The sequence below is a fragment of the Bombina bombina genome, chromosome 1, assembly GCF_027579735.1.
Source record: "Bombina bombina isolate aBomBom1 chromosome 1, aBomBom1.pri, whole genome shotgun sequence".
Classification (NCBI taxonomy): domain Eukaryota; kingdom Metazoa; phylum Chordata; class Amphibia; order Anura; family Bombinatoridae; genus Bombina; species Bombina bombina.
The window spans coordinates 644,379,666-644,399,469 of record NC_069499.1 but is presented as its reverse complement, the minus strand read 5'-3'; the positions used below and the strand labels follow the sequence as shown (position 1 = coordinate 644,399,469).

Sequence of the window (19,804 nt, the reverse complement as noted above, 5' to 3'; positions counted from 1 at the left end):
CTGTCACTTTAAATTTTAAACTAAACACACTTTATTACTGCAATTGCGAAAAAGTATGAAGGAATTGTTCAAAATTCACCAAAATTTCACCACAGTGTCTTAAAGCCTTAAAAGTATTGCACACCAAATTTGGAAGCTTTAACCCTTAAAATAACGGAACCGGAGCCATTTTTATATTTAACCCCTTTACAGTCCCTGGAATCTGCTTTGCTGAGACCCAACCAAGCCCAAAGGGGAATACGATACCAAATGATGCCTTCAGAAAGACCTTTCTATGTATCAGAGCTCCACACACATGCAGCTGCATGCCATGCTGTCCTCAAAAACAAGTGCGCCATACCGGCGCGAAAATGAGGCTCTGACTATGATTAGGGAAAGCCCCTAAAGAATAAGGTGTCAAAAACAGTGCCTGCCGATATAATCATATCAAAATACCCAGAATAAATGATTCCTCAAGGCTAAATATGTGTTAATAATGAATCGATTTAGCCCAGAAAAAGTCTACAGTCTTAATAAGCCCTTGTGAAGCCCTTATTTACTATCTTAATAAACATGGCTTACCGGATCCCATAGGGAAAATGACAGCTTCCAGCATTACATCGTCTTGTTAGAATGTGTCATACCTCAAGCAGTAAGAGACTGCACACTGTTCCCCCAACTGAAGTTAATTGCTCTCAACAGTCCTGTGTGGAACAGCCATGGATTTTAGTTACGGTGCTAAAATCATTTTCCTCATACAAACAGAAATCTTCATCTCTTTTCTGTTTCTGAGTAAATAGTACATACCAGCACTATTTTAAAATAACAAACTCTTGATTGAATAATAAAAACTACAGTTAAACACTAAAAAACTCTAAGCCATCTCCGTGGAGATGTTGCCTGTACAACGGCAAAGAGAATGACTGGGGTAGGCGGAGCCTAGGAGGGATCATGTGACCAGCTTTGCTGGGCTCTTTGCCATTTCCTGTTGGGGAAGAGAATATCCCACAAGTAAGGATGACGCCGTGGACCGGACACACCTATGTTGGAGAAAAGGCTCTATTTCTGTTTAAATGTAGTGATGGCAAAAATGCTAAAAATGCTCTGGTCTTTTGGGGAAGTTTTAGTCTAAAATGCCCGGTCCTTAAAGGGTTAAACTTTTTTCAGCACATAAATGAAAAAGCAGAATTTAATACCATTAAAATAAGTTTTGCGTGAAAAATGTAAACGTGAAACTAATAGGAAGTGCTTGATGTTTTACAAATAGGCTCTGGGACTATAATGCTCATTTGCCGATATAGACAAACAGAAAAAGTTTGTTTTATTCAACACTGGAACCTTTTTTTTATATTTACAAACTCGCACAATAATACATTTTGAAGCATTCTATTTAAGATAACACATTCAAAATGTGTAAATGTCTCTAAAGAAAGCTTTACCAGTTTAACTTAGCACTCACCTTCCATGTTTCTGGCTTATAGCTTTATTTGTTGATGATTTTGGCGTTTTAAGATGTGTTAAAACTATAAAAGGAAATTAAATAGGAAGTAAGTAGATGTTTTTAAACCACTAAAGTAAAGACAACATTACATTTTATGATTCAATAACAATGCCGCAAAAAAAAAAAAATATATATATATACAATGAAATGCAAAAAAACATACATTTTAAAAAGGCTTATAAAGGTCACAATGTACGTACAGTTTTCAAAGTCGTCGTCACTAGAGTCTGATATGAACACTGCAGCTCTGTAAGATAAAGGGGTTAAATATTAAAATATTAGCAGTTGCTTGAAATTTGTCAGTTAGAAAGCAAGTAACACATTAAAGGGATCCTAAACCCAGATTTTGTCTTTAATAATTCAGATAGAGCATGCAATTTTAAGCAACTTTCTAATTTACTCCTATTAATTTTTATTTGTTCTCTTGCTATCTTTATTTGAAAATTTGGAATTTAAATGCTAGGGGCCAGCCCATTTTTCGTTCAGCACCTGATGAATGGTGGCTCTATCCAGGGTGCTGAACCTAAAATGGGCTGGCTCCTAGGCTTTACATTCCTGTTTTTTAAATAAAGATAGCAAGAGAACAAAGACAATTTGATAATAGGAGTAATTTAGAAAGTTGCTTCAAATTGCATGCTCTATATGCATCATGAAAGAAAAAAAAATTGGGGTTAGTATCCCTTTAAGCTTTATAATGAAGATATCCTACTAGCACAGTATGAGAACAAAAATGCATGTACTGAATCAATTGTTCGGGTAGCTAAAAAAAAACAATATAAATACTGTATCAGAGAAAACAGGGTGGATAAAAATCAATGATTTTTTTTTTTTTAAATGAAAAAAAAAAAAAAAAAAAAATTAAAAAAAAATTTGATTCTTTTTTTATTTAAATAAGGGGGTTTTTTTGTTTTTTTTACAAAAAATGCTTTTTGAGGAAAAATCTATCTAAAGAAAGTTTTCTGTTTAAGATACGTTATAACCCTAAAGTTATTTATCCTGAAATAAAAATTTGTTTTAGTTATGTTGCTATACAGGAAGTGCAGAATTATTAGGCAAATTAGTATTTTGACCACATCATCCTCTTTATGCATGTTGTCTTACTCCAAGCTGTATAGGCTCGAAAGCCTACTACCAATTAAGCATATTAGGTGATGTGCATCTCTGTAATGAGAAGGGGTGTGGTCTAATGACATCAACACCCTATATCAGGTGTGCATAATTATTAGGCAACTTCCTTTCCTTTGGCAAAATGGGTCAAAAGAAGGACTTGACAGGCTCAGAAAAGTCAAAAATAGTGAGATATCTTGCAGAGGGATGCAGCACTCTTAAAATTGCAAAGCTTCTGAAGCATGATCATCGAACAATCAAGCGTTTCATTCAAAATAGTCAACAGGGTCGCAAGAAGCGTGTGGAAAAACCAAGGCGCAAAATAACTGCCCATGAACTGAGAAAAGTCAAGCGTGCAGCTGCCAAGATGCCACTTGCCACCAGTTTGGCCATATTTCAGAGCTGCAACATCACTGGAGTGCCCAAAAGCACAAGGTGTGCAATACTCAGAGACATGGCCAAGGTAAGAAAGGCTGAAAGACGGCCACCACTGAACAAGACACACAAGCTGAAACGTCAAGACTGGGCCAAGAAATATCTCAAGACTGATTTTTCTAAGGTTTTATGGACTGATGAAATGAGAGTGAGTCTTGATGGGCCAGATGGATGGGCTCGTGGCTGGATTGGTAAAGGGCAGAGAGCTCCAGTCCGACTCAGACGCCAGCAAGGTGGAGGTGGAGTACTGGTTTGGGCTGGTATCATCAAAGATGAGCTTGTGGGGCCTTTTCGGGTTGAGGATGGAGTCAAGCTCAACTCCCAGTCCTACTGCCAGTTTCTGGAAGACACCTTCTTCAAGCAGTGGTACAGGAAGAAGTCTGTATCCTTCAAGAAAAACATGATTTTCATGCAGGACAATACTCCATCACACGCGTCCAAGTACTCCACAGCGTGGCTGGCAAGAAAGGGTATAAAAGAAGAAAATCTAATGACATGGCCTCCTTGTTCACCTGATCTGAACCCCATTGAGAACCTGTGGTCCATCATCAAATGTGAGATTTACAAGGAGGGAACACAGTACACCTCTCTGAACAGTGTCTGGGAGGCTGTGGTTGCTGCTGCACGCAATGTTGATGGTGAACAGATCAAAACACTGACAGAATCCATGGATGGCAGGCTTTTGAGTGTCCTTGCAAAGAAAGGTGGCTATATTGGTCACTGATTTGTTTTGTTTTGTTTTTGAATGTCAGAAATGTATATTTGTGAATGTTGAGATGTTATATTGGTTTCACTGGTAAAAATAAATAATTGAAATGGGTATATATTTGTTTTTTGTTAAGTTGCCTAATAAAGCTAATAAGGGGATTGGAGAAATTAACCTATGAGGAGAGGCTAGCCAAACTGGGTCTGTTTTCTTTAGAAAAAAGGCGCTTGAGAGGTGACATGATTACTTTATATAAATATATTCAAGGCCCATATACAGAGATGGCAGAAGCTCTGTTTATTCCAAGAAAATTGTTTCTGACAAGAGGTCATAATTTAAGGTTGGAGGAAAGGAGGAGATTTAATCTCCTGCAACGGAAAAGTTTTTTCACTGTAAGAGCAATAAAATTGTGGAACTCATTACCAAAGGAGATAGTGAATGCCAATACCATAGATATATTTAAAAATAGTCTGGATAAATTTCTGTATATAAACAAAATTCATGGATATGATTGCTAGTATTAAATGGGTCACATTTCAATGGGGTTATTTAAGCTTAACTGGAGCTTTTTGAAAGTATTTTAGATTTGTATAGGTTGAACTCGGACTTCAGTCTTTTTTCAACCTTATCTACTATGTTACTATCTACTATGTTTATGTTACTAATTTTCTTCATTCTCTTGTTATCCTTTGTCGAAGAAGCAGCAATGCATTACTAGAAGCTAGTTAACGCACTGGGTGAGTTAATAACATAATGCATATATGTGCAGCCACTAGTAAGCAGCTCCTTAGCCTACCTAGGTTTCCTTTTCAACAAAGGATATCAGGAGAACAAAACAAATTAGATAATAGAAACCTGGAACATTGTTTAAATTAGCATGCCCTATATGAATCATGAAAAGAAAATATTTGTGTTTCATGTCCCTTTAATTCTATTAATCCATTCACAATGCCGTTCTCACTGAGGTTTCAGTAAGATTAATTTTAGGCATTTATTTCTATCTAGAGAGATCATATATTCATAGATTTGTAGTTCTCAAAACTGAATTTGTGTCTGCAGATATAACGACTCCTCTTAACAGAAAATAGGTTATAAAATAAACAGAGTTAAGAAATAGACCTTAAAAAGGACACAAATGTTTTTATTATTTTATGATTCAGACAGAGATTACAATTTTAAACAACTTTAAAATGTACTTCATTCTATTGATGTTCTTTGTTGAAGGAGCAGCAATGCACTACTGGGAGCTAGCTGAATACATTGGGTGAGAATGACAAAAGGCATATAGGAACAGCCACCAAAAAACAGCTAGTGTATTGCTGCTCTGGAGCTTACCCAGGTATGCTTTTCAAAAAAGGATACCAAAAGAACAAAGCAAATTAGATAACAGACGTACATTGGAAAGTTGTTTAGAATTGCATGCATCTTAATTAATGAAAGTTTAATTTTGACTTTATTGTCCCTTTAAAGAGACAATGTACACTAGATTTTTCTTTGCATAAATGTTTTGTAGATGATCCATTTATGTAGTCCATCTGGGAGTGTTTTTGTAACAATGTATAGCTTTGCTTATTTTTTAAGCACATTATGCTGATTTTCCGACTCTAAACCAAACCCCACAGTATCAGATGCTGGCTCCTGTTATCTGCTTTTCATTTGCAAGGAATAGGGGACGGAGTGAGTCTGCTTTTCTTGTTTTCCCAGCCTGTTTCACTGGGTGTCCCAGTCAATCTAATCAACAGTGCTTAACTGGGAGCTTCGAAATAAGTTTTAAAAAGGTTTTATACTGGATTTTTAGATCAGTATCTCTCTATATTATTCTTTATAGTAGTGTATATTACATGCAATTTTATGAAAAGTGGTGTGTACTGTCCCTTTAATACCATTGTTCTGCTGTAATTATATGTACACAGAATCAACCCCCTAACTAAGTTTCAAACAGCTCAGTAAGTAAAAGATTGTTTGGAGTGGAATAGATCTGCACATGGACCTAACAGTGAGGAGGAATGGGCAAGCAGTATAAATGAAACCTATAATGTTATTGTTTTAGTTAAATAAAACTATTTAGAATGTGATATTATTAATATTTTTAACTTATGAAATATGTATGATTAACCTATTAAACTGGGAACAGTTCACCTCCCAATAATTACATAATAAGATATATATATGTATTTCGAATGGTATATCACCAAAGCTGTTACGTTTGATAGAAAAAAAAATCATCTGAAAATATGTTATCCTAAAAATGAAACCTTTATGTAGAAACCATTATTTAAAAAGGGACAGTTTACTCAAAAAATGTCTCCCCTTTAAATTTGTTCCCAATGATCCACTTTACCTGCTGGAGTGTATTACATTGTTTACAACTATTTGTATTACCCTTATATTGGCATTTAAAATAGCTTATTTAGCCTGTGGTTTCCCCACCCATCCTGAAAGTTTTTGGCCTCAAGGCCAAGCTGTGTTAACACAGCCAGTAGAAGAAATTACACTCCCAGTGGGGTATAGAAGAGATAAGGTAATAAAATGTTAATTTTCCATTGTTCCCTCCAAGTATTGGCGATTGGTTTATGGACAGATAGAAGATAAAGAAGCAGGTATATTTACATAATGTGATAAAGTAATGAGATCTGATTATACCTACAAGCTCAACCCATTTTATTAGGTTGTGGCTTCAAAACACAAAATCAGCTAATTTATATACACAAATAAATCTCATGCATTTTATACTCTGCAGCTGGTAAAAAAAGGAATTGGAAACACATTAAGGGAAAAACTATTTTATAGTATACTGTCCCTTTAAATTGAGTCTTCTTGACTAATGATTTAAATCAAATCCACCCTAAGAGAAAGGTTCCAGAAATTGTAAATCTCTATACAGAGCATAAATAAAAGCTAAATAATCAAATGAGCGGTCGTGTTTACATCAACCTTTTGTAACAGCATCTAACTAAAATGATAACAGGGGCATAAAGCATTTTATTGTTGCACTGTCACTCACAATCATATGTGTTAACCCATTTGTAGGGATTAAACACATAGTGAAATTCAGCTCAAGAGCAGCAATCCAGCACTGGAGCTAGCTAAACACATGACAAAGACAAGAGGCATGTGTGTAGCCACCAATCACCAGCTAGTTTCAAGCAGTGCATTGCTGCTTCTGAGCCTACCCGACGTATTCAAAGCAAAGATTAGTCTCAGAACAATATGTAGGCTTATTTTGTTAATTATATTAGTTGTTTAAATATTGAAAATAGAAGTGTAAAGTTTTAGCTTCAATAAAGTACTTTAGTTTCTATAGAGTAATGAGCGCTACCATGATTGAACTAGTTTTCTATTTATCTGTTTGCGCAAATAGGGCAGTGTGGAAAGCCTTTTGGATAAGCCTATGTTCGGACAGTGTCTTTTATTGCCTGTTCTTTATCCAATTGTCCTCAGCGGGAAAGATAGAGAAGGGATATGAAACCGAAATTTCTCTTTCATGATTCAAATAGAGAATACAATTTTAAACATTCCAATTTACTTTATTATCTAATTTGCTTCATTCCTTAAGTATCCTTTGTTGAAAAAATAGCAATGCTCGTGGGTGAGCCAATAACACGAGGCATATATGTGCAGCCACCAACCAGCAGCTACTGAGCATATTTAGATTTGCAACAAAGGATATCAAGAGAATGAAGAAAATTAGATAATAGAAGTAAATTGGAAAGTTATGTAAAATAGCATGCTCTTTCTGATTCGTGAATGGAAAAAAATTGGGTTTAATTTCCCTTTAAGCTAAGACATGGCAGCACCTGTTGCTTTATAGAAAATCAGTGAAATTTAGAAAACCAAAAAAATAAATAATGAACGCATACTGCATAATTAAACTTTTTATATGACAATCTCATACTGTTTAATATCCATTTAGGAGGGTTAATTTTCTCTTTTTATCCCTCAATAAATGGAGCTCAATATATCTTTTACAGCAGAAAGTTACCTTTTCTTTTACTCATTGTTGACGTTACTGTATATGGTTTATACTACAATATGTGCTTGTCCATTTTTGAGAATGTATAGCAGATTGTTATTTTTAATGTATTCTTTATTTCATTTGTTGGTTTCTATGCAATATTTAAATAAAGAGATTTACATTTAAAAACACTGCAATTTAATAAAATAGACAGTTTGGTATTTGTATGACCTAAACAGGAGAACTTACTCTTTAATATACATATGAAATACAAATTCTCCTCGTTCCACCAACCACTGCCAAAGTAAATTTTTCTGTGAGCTAATGGTTTGAACTGTTCTCCAATCAGTACTCTCCCCTTTGGGAGTATTGTGTTGTAGCTAGAGCTCTGTTTGGACAACAATTTAAACCGTTAGCTCACATAAATATTGACTTTTTAAGTGGGCGGCGGCGGGAGGGGTATTTCAATTTCAGATCTAGATTAAAAAGTAAGTTATAGCGCATCTTCATTACAATTGATGAATTAAACTGCATCTAAAATATATCACTAACATTCCAGATCTGTTTTTATAAAGGGAAGAGTTTTCTATCACTTTAAAAAGGGACAGGAAACCCCAAAATTTTCTCTTTCATGATTTGGATAGAACATACAATTTTAAACAACTTTCTAATTTACGTTATCGCATTTGCTTCACTCTATTGTTAACCTTTGCTAAAGGAACACATCTAGTTAGCCAATCAAGAGAGAAAAATGTGTGCAGGCACCAATCTGCAGTTAGCTCCCACTAGTGTAAGATATGTGTATATTCTTTATCAACAAGGGATATCATGAGAACGAAGCACATTAAAAAATAATAGAAGTGAAATTAAAAAAGTGTTTTGAAATTATCTCTTTTTGAATCATGCAAGTTTAATTTTGACTTTCCTATCCCTTTAACATCTAAAACGTGAATGAACATTCAATTAACCATGTAAGTACTTCTTTCAGGCAAGTTACCCATGTATCCCAATTCATGTGCTAATCATAAGGGCACACAATAAAAATAATAATATATCAATCTCCACTTCCCCACATGTTGAAGACTGGCCTGTTTGAGATGCATCCATTCGCCCCTTACTCCTGTTTCAGCATCATATGCACGTAGTATGCTACATATGACATTGGTCATTGTGTTATACAAGAAATATATGAGAAGGTGCACAAGCACTCACAGCATGTGTTTGTGTATGCCCTTGAGAAACAGTAATACATTTTACTAGAAGCATTTTTTCTAATGAAAGCATATTGCAAAAATGCTTATAATTACATTTTAAATGCACTTACGTATTTCATTGTTGACATTTCTATCCCTTTAACACCACGGTTAGAATCAAACACTAATGCAAAAATGACAAGCACCTTAGAGCACTTAATATCTGCATTAGACAGTGCTTTTATTAACCCTTTCTGGTCCTTTAAATTGTAACTTTATTGCGCCAGAAGGTCTTATTATTATTATTTTTTAGAAAATTAAGTAATAATAATAATAATAAGTGGTTTCAAAGTGCAGCAGATTCCTGTAATTCCACGCACGCCAAGCGGAGTTCAGTGTCCGCAAGGGGCATATTCAGCGTGGGACTGTGTCTCATATCCGAAAAAGTCATGCTTAGCAACACAATCTTATCAAAGTAACACACATAAGCGACGCTGGCAATAAAGAACCTTTAACTGAATGTTACTCCGTTCAGACTGTCTGATACCTCAATATCACATGATATTTTAAAAGCACCGCTAAATAACGGCCTCTTATGGGTAAATCTAGCTTGAACAAAAGAGAGCATATTCAGTGTCCCTAAAGCCGGAAACGTCCCTACATGAGCTGTAGAGCTCCTGTGGGTGTGTACACACCTTCCAATCAGGATGCCCGATATCCCCGGTGGAAAAGTCATGTTGTAATATATCCGACATTGGACTGCAAGTGGTAAAACCCTTTGTCGGATATATTCCCACATAGGACCGGAAAGGGTTAATGCAAATATATCATCATATTATTGCAAATAATTGAATTTACAGATAATTATAGAGTTCAAGCATATTTCAGCTTTAGCACACTTTTATTGTTTGTTTTTTTTAGTTTTATTTATTCTTATCTAAACTTATTGTTTTTTTTGTTATCTGGAATACTCACTTTGATTTCTGAACAAATTTGAAGTTTGTATCCTCTAATTTCCCACTGCAGCCTAAAACAAAATTCAGAGGGCATATATATAATTATTTGCATTTCAACTATCAAATAGACGAACAGAACAAATAACTCTAGGATAAAAAAAAATAAACAGATAAATGATCAATAATGCAGAGTAAGAAAATGCAATGTACTTTCATTATTTATTTCCCCTGATTTTCAAGTCATTTACATATTAAACGTTTCTCTCCATCCCAGCAAGCATAAAGTATATCCATCAGGATACAGTCTTAACCCCTTACATCGCTATGGTTTAATCAGTAAATGAGCTAATTTATAAATTAGATGAAAATACTGAAGAGGTTTTCCAAAAGTCAGGACCCTAGAATGCTCTGAAAAAACAAAACAAGGGAAATTTTACTTACAAAAGTACAGTTTAATAAAACAAATTGTAATATGGTGATCTTTTGCAGTACAGAGCTTAATTGCAGATTTATACTATTTATAGATTTAAAAAAAAATATCCCTTTAACCAGTTTTAAAAGCTGTGGAGCAATAAACAAAGAATTAATTTTTTATTATTAAGGCCTTGTCAAAACAAAATCTTATAGATAAACAGTATTTCCATGTTATGTTAAAAAAAAAAATGAAGAAGGGTACATCTTTAAAACTCACCTTAAATATAAGATTAAGAGTTAGAATGGATCATTTTAGTTATACACACAAAAGAATTCAATAATGCAGAGTTAACCTTAAAGGGGCAGTAAAGTCAAAATTAAATATGATTCAGACAAAGCGTGCAATTTTAAACAACTTTCCTATTTACTTCTTGTGACAGACCGCCTGGTACCCCAAATGAGTACCACCGTCAGAACACTTCCCTTTATCCAGAGCAATAGCTCCTGGTATCTCCCTTTGACTGCAGTCTAAAGTTATAGAGGTGAACAGAACTGAGGCAACACTCAGGGGTCTGAACACAAAATGAACACTTTATTTAAAAGCAGCACACACACACACATGTATACACCCTGGCATTCCTAGGTCACAGAGCTTTTAATACATCAAACCTCTAACAATTGTTTATTCACAGGTCAAACAGATTAACATATCAAGTTAATTAACTGGGGAAGAAAGTTTACTCAGACAATCTGATTTTGGGCAGTCTAGTTAAAGGGACACTGAACCCAAATTTTCCTTTGCGATTCAGGTGGAGTATGCAATTTTAAGCACCTTTCTAATTTACTCCTATTATCACATTTTCTTCATTCTCTTAGTATCTTTATTTGAAAAGCAAGAATGTAAGTTTAGAAGGCCGCCCATTTTGGTAAACAACCTGGGTTGTTCTTGCTGATTGGTGGATAAATTCACCCACCAATAAAAAAGTGCTGTCCAGGGTCTGAACCAAAAATTGGCTGGTGCTTTAGCTTAGATTACTTCTTTTTCGAATAAAGATAGCAAGACAACGAAGAAAAAATGATAATAGGAGTAAATTAGAAAGTTGCTTAAAATTGCATGCTCTATCTGAATCACAAAAGAAAAAATTTGGGTTCAGTGTCCCTTTACCATAATCACACAGTAACACAATTAGTTTACCCAGACAGACTCCTGAGACACAATCGGATCTGAAATGTAAATAAAATACATCTTATTACAAAATATAAAAACAGCTCTTATTAACGATTAAGTCACTTATGCCCACTTGGTTTATAGAGTCACAATTACTCCCACACCCTGTACCCATCCTGTTTTCATGGATACAGTGTGACGTGGACATAAGACAGAGTTATGAAAGTACATGGAGTGTCCAGCATACTAAATTCCACATTTCCATGCAGTCTCTGGGTATCCTTAAACCCATGTACCTCCTGCCCAAAGAATGTTCCATAACAGGCCCTCAGATCTTGGTGACTCACGTCACACTTCTGTTATCAAATGTGCTCTGTTCTCTTGGTATCTTTTATTGAAGAGTAAAACTAGCTAGACTCATAAGAGCTCAGGAGTGTGCACGTGTCTTTAGTACATAGTATGGCAGCAGTGTTTTGCAACATTATTGATAGCTTTGTTACACAATTTGATAGCAGATGTAAATTGCATGCTCTATCTGAACCATGAAAGTTAATTTTGACTTTGCTGTCCCTTTAAGATTGTAACATTTATTTGAGCACCATTTTATAAAGGATGTTTTATCATGGCAACTATAAATCTTGTTAGCCTCAAATAATCCGATTACCAAATTATTTTTAATTGAATTATCCTATTTTACAGCATCCTGAGTGTTAGTTTGCAATAAAAATATAATGTAAATAAAATTTGAATGAATCTCTCATTAAATCAAACAGAAAATTATAAAGAATTAAACCTCAAAAGGAACATATTTTATTATTGTACTTTTGCTTGAACAGAATGTTTATTTAGCCCCCTTAAAGGGTTTAAACTCATTGGTAACAACAGCTCCAGACCAGAAATACACTACTGGGCCTGAGCTGGACAAGTCTGCTGAGCCAATCAGAAGTGGAATATGTTCGTAGCTAACAATCTATGTTTGTGTTTAGCTCTGGAGCATCAGCACACTGTCTATCTGGAGCTGACTGTTCTTGGCTTAATGCAAAGTTTTGTTTTAGCAATATATACAAACACGCAGACATGGAAAAATTTCACTATTTTACTAGTCAGGGGCAAAAAAAAGTTGTTAATCCATACAATGTTAAATATAGGAAAACTCCTAGTCTTACTGACGACACACGAAGCTCTTGTTTATGAGCACAATTTCTTTTTTTCAGTAAAATTTCCCATTAGGATGCATAACTTATAATCATAGGTTTTAACCTTTGCATTACTGCCACATTTATATTATTGCTAGTGCAATGAAATGTCTGATTATTGCAATTTCTATAAGACTGTATAAGATATTTATATAGGTATTTGCACAGTGCAAACTCAGTGAGCATATATACTTAACCCTTTTGTGTCAGGGCTAAAGTGCCTACATCGGAACAACTGTTCCGATGTAGACAAATTGAAACCATGCGATCGTCCACACGATCGCGAGATTTCAATTATTGGATCGCGTCTGGGGGGGTGTCCCTACAACCCTAGGAACGCCCTCCAGACCGCAATCAAATCCTGAAAGCACAGAAGGCTTCAGGACAGCCGTTAGCTATGACATTCTATTCCGTCATAACGGCTTTAAAGCCCAGTGTAATTATGACGGAATAGAACGGAATAACGGCTTTAAAAGGTTAAAGTGAAGGTAAACTTTGGTGAATGAAAGACCCTTTTTTAAAAATACTATTAAAAACAGGGGCACTTTCATTCATCAAAGTTTACAAAGCAGCCGTTTTGTTAAAAAAAAAAATTACCTTTTTTTCTTTTCACTGCTACAGCAGCTTCCCCCACCTAGAGATCCTCTCTTCACAAGTCAGCAATGACTAATCCAGCTTCCTCTAATCACAGCTTTCCCCCTAGGGTAGTCATTACCTGAGGCCATGCTGTGATTGGAGGAAGCTGGATTAGTCATTGCTGACTTGTGAAGAGAGGATCTCTAGGTGGGGGAAGCTGCTGTAGCAGTGAAAAAAAAAAAAGTTTTTTGTTTGTTTTTTTTTAACCAAACGGCTGCTTTGTAAACTTTGATGAATTTAAGTGCCCCTGTTTTTAATAGTATTTTTAAAAAACGGGCTTTCATTCACCAAAGTTTACCTTCACTTTAATGAGACCATATGTATCAGTCGTTAATCATTCCTAATCCAGAGCAATAATGTCCACGTATTATATCCCACTTAAACCAGAACTATAATGCATGGTATCAATTTATATGAAACTAAAATGTTTTATAGTTAAGATCAATGTAATTCCTAAATTTCATCAAATACTTAATATCATTTCAGCATCATTTTCTTATAATTTAAATTATAAATGTGATGCTTTTCCATACCCACAGTAGTACTCATTATGCTAGTCCTATCACTGTGGTCTACCTAGGTAGAGGCTTGGTGCACATACATGCCGATGCGCACATGCATTTGTAGCCTGTGGTGCACTAGTCTGTCACACACAGACCTACGGCAGCCACAGAGGAACAATAAACAGTTATTGCAAGCATCTTGAAGCAGAGCTGTAGCAGTGTGTAGGTATCTTGCACACATAGTAAGCATTTCCTCTGTACTAACGAGCAATCCATTAAATATATGTTAATAATGCCAAACTTTTGTGAACTTTTATTTAAATAAAATTAGTTTACTTAAAAAGGTACACTAAATCCAAATTGTTTCTTTAATGATTCAGATACAGCATGCAATTTAAGCAACTTTCTAATTTAATCCTATTCATTTTTCTTCGTTCTCTTGCCATCTTTATTTATAAAGCAGGAATGTAAAAGCTTAGGAGCAGACCCATTTTTGGTTCAGTATGTGGGTCACGCTTGCTTATTGGTGGGTAAATGCATCCACCAATAAGCAAGCGCTATCCAGGGTGCTGAACCTAAAATGGGCCGGGTCCTAAGCTTTACATTCCTGCTTTTAAAAGAAGATGGCAAGAGAACAAAGAAAAATTAATAGGAGTAAATTATAAAGTTGTTTAAAATTGCATGTGAAATAAATGTGATAACAAAAATCATAAAAGGAAAACCAAATAAAGTTCTGAATAAAGGATATGTCTGTGTCCTCTGGATGAGTTTTTCAGCTTGTTAGCATTCCTCAGTGAGATCCCATAAAAAAGGAAACAGAAAATTGCAACATAGTGTGAATCTGTAATGGCACTTTGAGGAAGTAGTTGTTTTGTAACAAATGACTACTCACATTTGTTGGAGCTTTCCACTAAGCTCAAGGATATGCGCACTCCCACTTTATACTGATGGGAAAACAGTACACTAGGCAAAACTTGGATACAAATTTATTTTAAAATATATAAAAGCGTCACATAAGCCTTGATAACACCACAATGTAAGGGTACAAAAGCAGATATGCTGTAATAAATGCTTCAAATCGCCAAACTTGCAAAGAGGTAAATGGATCAGCAGGAGTGTGACCGCCGAAACCAAAACCTCTTTAGTAGCAAGACAGTAGCGCTAAGCCCCCAGGTGTCCTGGCTAGTGTAGAGACGTGATAAAACTCAATATAGAACAGTTCAGTTCCGACGTACGTTTCGCAGGTATGCTTTGTCAAGAAATAAAATTGAATGCTGTGTCTGAATCATGAAAGAACAAATTGGGTTTAGTATCCCTTTAAGTGTTTCTAGCTTCCCTGTAATAATCACTATATTCAGCTTTATGAGTTATACCAACACAATTTTAAAACGAGTTTCAATTGTATTTAATATTACAAGTGACAGGCAGCAACAATTTGCAGAAATGGGGCAGCACTGCCTGAAATTACACTGTGCACCTGCCCTAATCAAGCACCAACTTCTGAAATTGTTGCCTTCAACTAGTGTGGTGCGCATGCAGTCAGGAGCGCACACCAGGATCATGAATATTCACATTAGCAAAGTGGTTGCACATCAGGATTCTTTTGGAGACAGAGTAAATGCATTTTATTTGTTATACCATGACACATCATATACATTTGTTTAAAATAATTATTATACAATTTTATAATCCTTTACAATGCTATGCTTACTGCATTGTTGTAGAAGTGGTAGTAGTGCATCTTTATGTCTAAAATCATAGCATATTGTAACTTCCATTATAATTGCATCTAGAACAATGAAGGATGTGCTTAAAGGGACAGTCTACTTGATTTTTTTTATTGTTTAAAGATAGATTATGCCTTTACTACCCATTTCCCAGCTTTGAAAAAACAACATTGTTTTGTATATGCAACAATCCTTTTTTATTGAGATTCAAATCAAAGCATACATACAAAACTGTATTGTCAAAAGATGCACTGGAAACTTGTTACAAGACCTATAACCAATAGGAAAATAGCGTATGCAGTACAGATTTATATAACATATTGTGCAAATAGAAGTAGATAAATCCTTTGCCCATCCAATATTGCAAACATCCCCTTTCCATTTATGTTTCTTTCCCCGTCCACCCTTTATATATCTAACAATCTCAAAAATTTCAATAATTAATGCGACCTTAAATAAACAAAAAAAAGGTAAATACAATAGATTGATCATATGTATATCACCAACATACGTATAACATAAATCAATGTTATACATAACAAATACAAATAACTCCATTGGTTACTCCCATACATATAGTATCTGCAAAAAAATTGGCTATTTTAACTATCTTATTTTTGGTACTGCCTGCAACTTATTATTGAACTTTTGTGCTTCTAATTTGACAGCGTCTGGGAAACGCTGTTTGGGAGGTTGCAATTTGACCTACTACTCCTCCTCCTACCTGTTCATTCCACCTAGGCTGATCCGGATCAATACAAACAAACCTTCTAGGATGCATTGCCCGCCCGCGCACTGTGGGATCGGTCTGAATTGTTTGGTTACCGGTGACTGGGATAACTCCATGATAAGGTGACGTTTACTACAGAAGAATAAAAGGTAAATACCCTTTATTCACTTGTATATTGTCCGGACCTGATCCGTTTAGTTTTGGAGTGCAATATCACGCTGATGTTACTAATGCTGTGGCTACTAAACTGAACCTGAAAAGTGAGCCTTCATATAAACTGTTACAGCAATGTGTGGAATCTGAACTAAAAAGTATGTTCATATTTGGAGGAAATAGACAGGTCTTCATTAACCAGAAGCCATAACTTTGTCTATACAATCCTTTTGATATGCTGTGTGAGTGTTGAAATATTTTACTGCGTCCATTACTCGAGTCCCGACCATGTTAGCTTTGGACCAATAGAATCTTAGTTTATATGACTGACACCAAGTCAATCTGTCATGAATTAATCATTTTACTCAAGCGGCAACGAACCGTTGTTGATGCTTAGCATGGTTTATGACAGTGTTACTGAAGCAACCATGGAGAAATATCTTAGGCAGTCAACCTCGTCAAGTGATGGTAGGCCCAAACTTGCCAAATTGAGAAAATATATATATTCAATTTGAACTGTGTGACATAAGAATGTGATGAATAGCCCTATGTACAAAATGTTATAAAAGTAATAAGTTTAATTACTATGATGTTTTTTGTAAGTGTCTCTTGAAAACTTAGTTTATTAATTTAAAGTTGAAACTCATCTTTAGACTGGTAATTTTAAATGCCAGGCTTGCTACTGTTGATTTTAAGAAAATTGCTAAAAAAAAGACAAAGTAAATGCTGTCAAGTTGAGTCCAAATGCACTTTGAATAAAATTACTCTGAAGTGTAAGTGATATTAACATGATTGAAATGTGTTTCTGTTTATCACAGTGAAACAGATCTGAATTATTTAGGTTGAAATGTAAGAATTAAAATAGTTCCAATTGCAACTTAGAATAAAAATTGTAATAAGCATATGCTACTTAGTTATAATATTACAAGGTGGTCTATACTACATTGTTATAGTAATATATTTAATAACCTTTAAACCTCTAAATTCCTTGCTGTTTCTAAGCCTCTGCAGCAGTGCTTTTCAAACTGTGTGTCGTGACACAGTGTGTCGGCAGCAGTGTGTAGGTGTGTCCCTGCTTCAGCACTAATTTTTTTTTGGTTACCGACTTTCCGCCTGCCTGCTACGGATATCACATGGTTGACACGTGATTGATACCTAGTGGGTCACAGATCATCTTAACCTATTGGTGCAGCTCACCGGGAACTGAAACTATTCTCATTGGCAGCACATTGGCTCCTGACTGCACGTGTAGTCTCCTCAATCGGCTTGTGACTGCATGTGTAGTCAGTGAGTGGGACAGCAGTGTGTTTGCAGCACGGGCAGTAGTCAGTTGGACTCACAGAGCTCTGAGGGTGGCAGCTCAAATGCTGAGCTGAAGTCAGAAGTCAAAGTGTTTTGTTTTTTTGCAACTAGCTCCCAGTAGTGCATTGCTGCTCCTGCTCCTGATATATGGATAGGAAGTGGAAGCTTAAAAATGCTTGATGATGAAATGCTAGTGTCTAACATTCCACTAAATATTCAGAAACTGTGTTCATCCCATCAACCTCGTACATCCCATTAAAATAGTAAGTAGCTATTAGTGATATTTAACTTTTTTTTAATTCTTGCACATACTTACATACTGTACTGTTACTTGTAAATACATTTTGTTATTATATCATTTATGTATGTGTTTGTATCTCTTAAAACAAGAGAGTTTAACCTCCTTTTTGCTAGTACAACTGAATTACTGTGTCACAAAATGATGTAGGTCTAAAAAAGTGTGTCACCAACATGAAAAGTTTGGAAAGCTCTACTCTACAGGCTGCCTCTTAGCTCAGTGCATTTTATCAGCTTTTTACAGCCAGAAACTGCTAGTTCATGCATACCATATAGATAACAATGTGCTCACTCCTGTAAAGTTATTTATGAATCAACACTAATTGGCTAAAATGAAAGTTTGCAAATAGCACCGGGATAAGGGACAGTCTTCAGAGGCTTAGAAACAAGTAATCAGAGGTAAAAAGTATATTCATATAACACAGTTATGCAAAACTGGAGAATGGGTAATAAATGGATTTAATAAACAATTTCGGCTAAACTGTTTAATTTTACATTATAAACAGTAATGGGCTTCACTTACTCAACTGTTTCTGGTTAGGGTCCCTTGGCCAGTGCGGTTTGCCCTGACAGTCTTCCGGGGACGTGTCAGAGTCTGAATCTGACAACAATAGTTTGTGAGTACAAGAGTGTGCGACTGGGCTCGCTCCTACGGATATTGGTCGCGGCTGTTTTCTATGCTGAGGGGGGGAAAACAAATAGCACATTATACATACTATACTGAGAAACGTGCTATACTTATAGGTAGCTCTGCCGAATAATTCAGTCTACAATAATCCTCCTGTGGGCGACCAGCAGTTATCTTACCGTCTCTGTACCCAAGCCCAGTCGTGCAGATACCCGCTCCAGCAGACTATTATATTCCGTCGCCATTTAACCGGAGTCGCCGAAAAACCAACAAACAGCACAAAGTAGAAATTCAAAGCTCCCGCTATCCGGAAATAAAAGTTCACTTCCGGGAAAAAATAAAGCTGCTTGTGCAGCTCATATTATTGTTGAACTGCTGCTATTCTTTGTAATGTAGTTCCGGATATACAATAGAGACATTAGTGTTTAGTTAGTACAGATCATGTTTGTGTCACTTTAGGACTTGCGTTTTGCTCATACTCGAATATATAGCTATAGCTGTATAGGTTTGTAGTCCATGTCTGTAATGAGGTGGTCATTCCGAGTTTGAATAATTTTTTTGAGGATATCAATTCTACTTCGCAATTAGCATTGTAATGATGAATTGGGAAGCAGTAGAGATATGCAATAGATCGCCAAACTACATCCTAATTTGTGTCTGTTTCATTTTGACTGTTGTCGCAGGTACATTTTGGACAGAGTCTCCTGTTACTACAAAGCTTCTTTCTCCCACCCAGTTCAATTGGCACTTTCTCCATTAAAGGGACACTAAACACAAATTGTAAACTATGATTATAAACCTTCATATATAAGAATAATTTTGCAATGTAAACTGCAACTTCATTTTGTCAAATGAGTATATTGTTTTAGGTTTATTCTTTTCACTGTCCCCCAGAACAAAAGAAACCCTGCTAACCAATCGCAAACTAATATTTAGATATAGATAGGGTTGCCACCTTTTGCCCAGAAAATTCCTGGACACTTTTTAAGTGGGCGTGGAGAGGGTGTGGCTTGGGGGGGGCTTCTTGCGGCCTTTAAATTCATTATTAAATAAACTTTTTTTTACATATATATATATATATATATATATATATATAATATTTACACATAATTATTAAGCCCCCACAAAAAAAAAAATGACAAGCAGACACAGCCAAGTATTACTTACAGTTTCTCTGTGGCTGCACTGCTCTGCACACTTGTTGGCTTAGGAAGGCTG

At 35.5% G+C, this 19,804-nt stretch overlaps 1 protein-coding gene across 1 annotated transcript in view; it reads right to left on the bottom strand.

Annotated features, from left to right (window-relative positions):
• Window positions 1-18,887, bottom strand: part of GCNA (germ cell nuclear acidic peptidase) — a 178,066-nt gene extending 159,179 nt beyond the window's left edge. The window contains exons 1-5 of the mRNA XM_053714019.1: window positions 18,766-18,887; window positions 18,482-18,638; window positions 9,852-9,903; window positions 1,681-1,727; window positions 1,439-1,502 (exon numbers count right to left, since the gene is read on the bottom strand). Of these exons, the coding sequence (XP_053569994.1) occupies window positions 1,439-1,502; window positions 1,681-1,727; window positions 9,852-9,903; window positions 18,482-18,638; window positions 18,766-18,831 (386 nt within the window). The 5' untranslated portion in view covers window positions 18,832-18,887. The remainder of the gene's footprint in view (window positions 1-1,438; window positions 1,503-1,680; window positions 1,728-9,851; window positions 9,904-18,481; window positions 18,639-18,765) is intronic.
• Window positions 18,888-19,804: the final 917 nt, after the last annotated feature.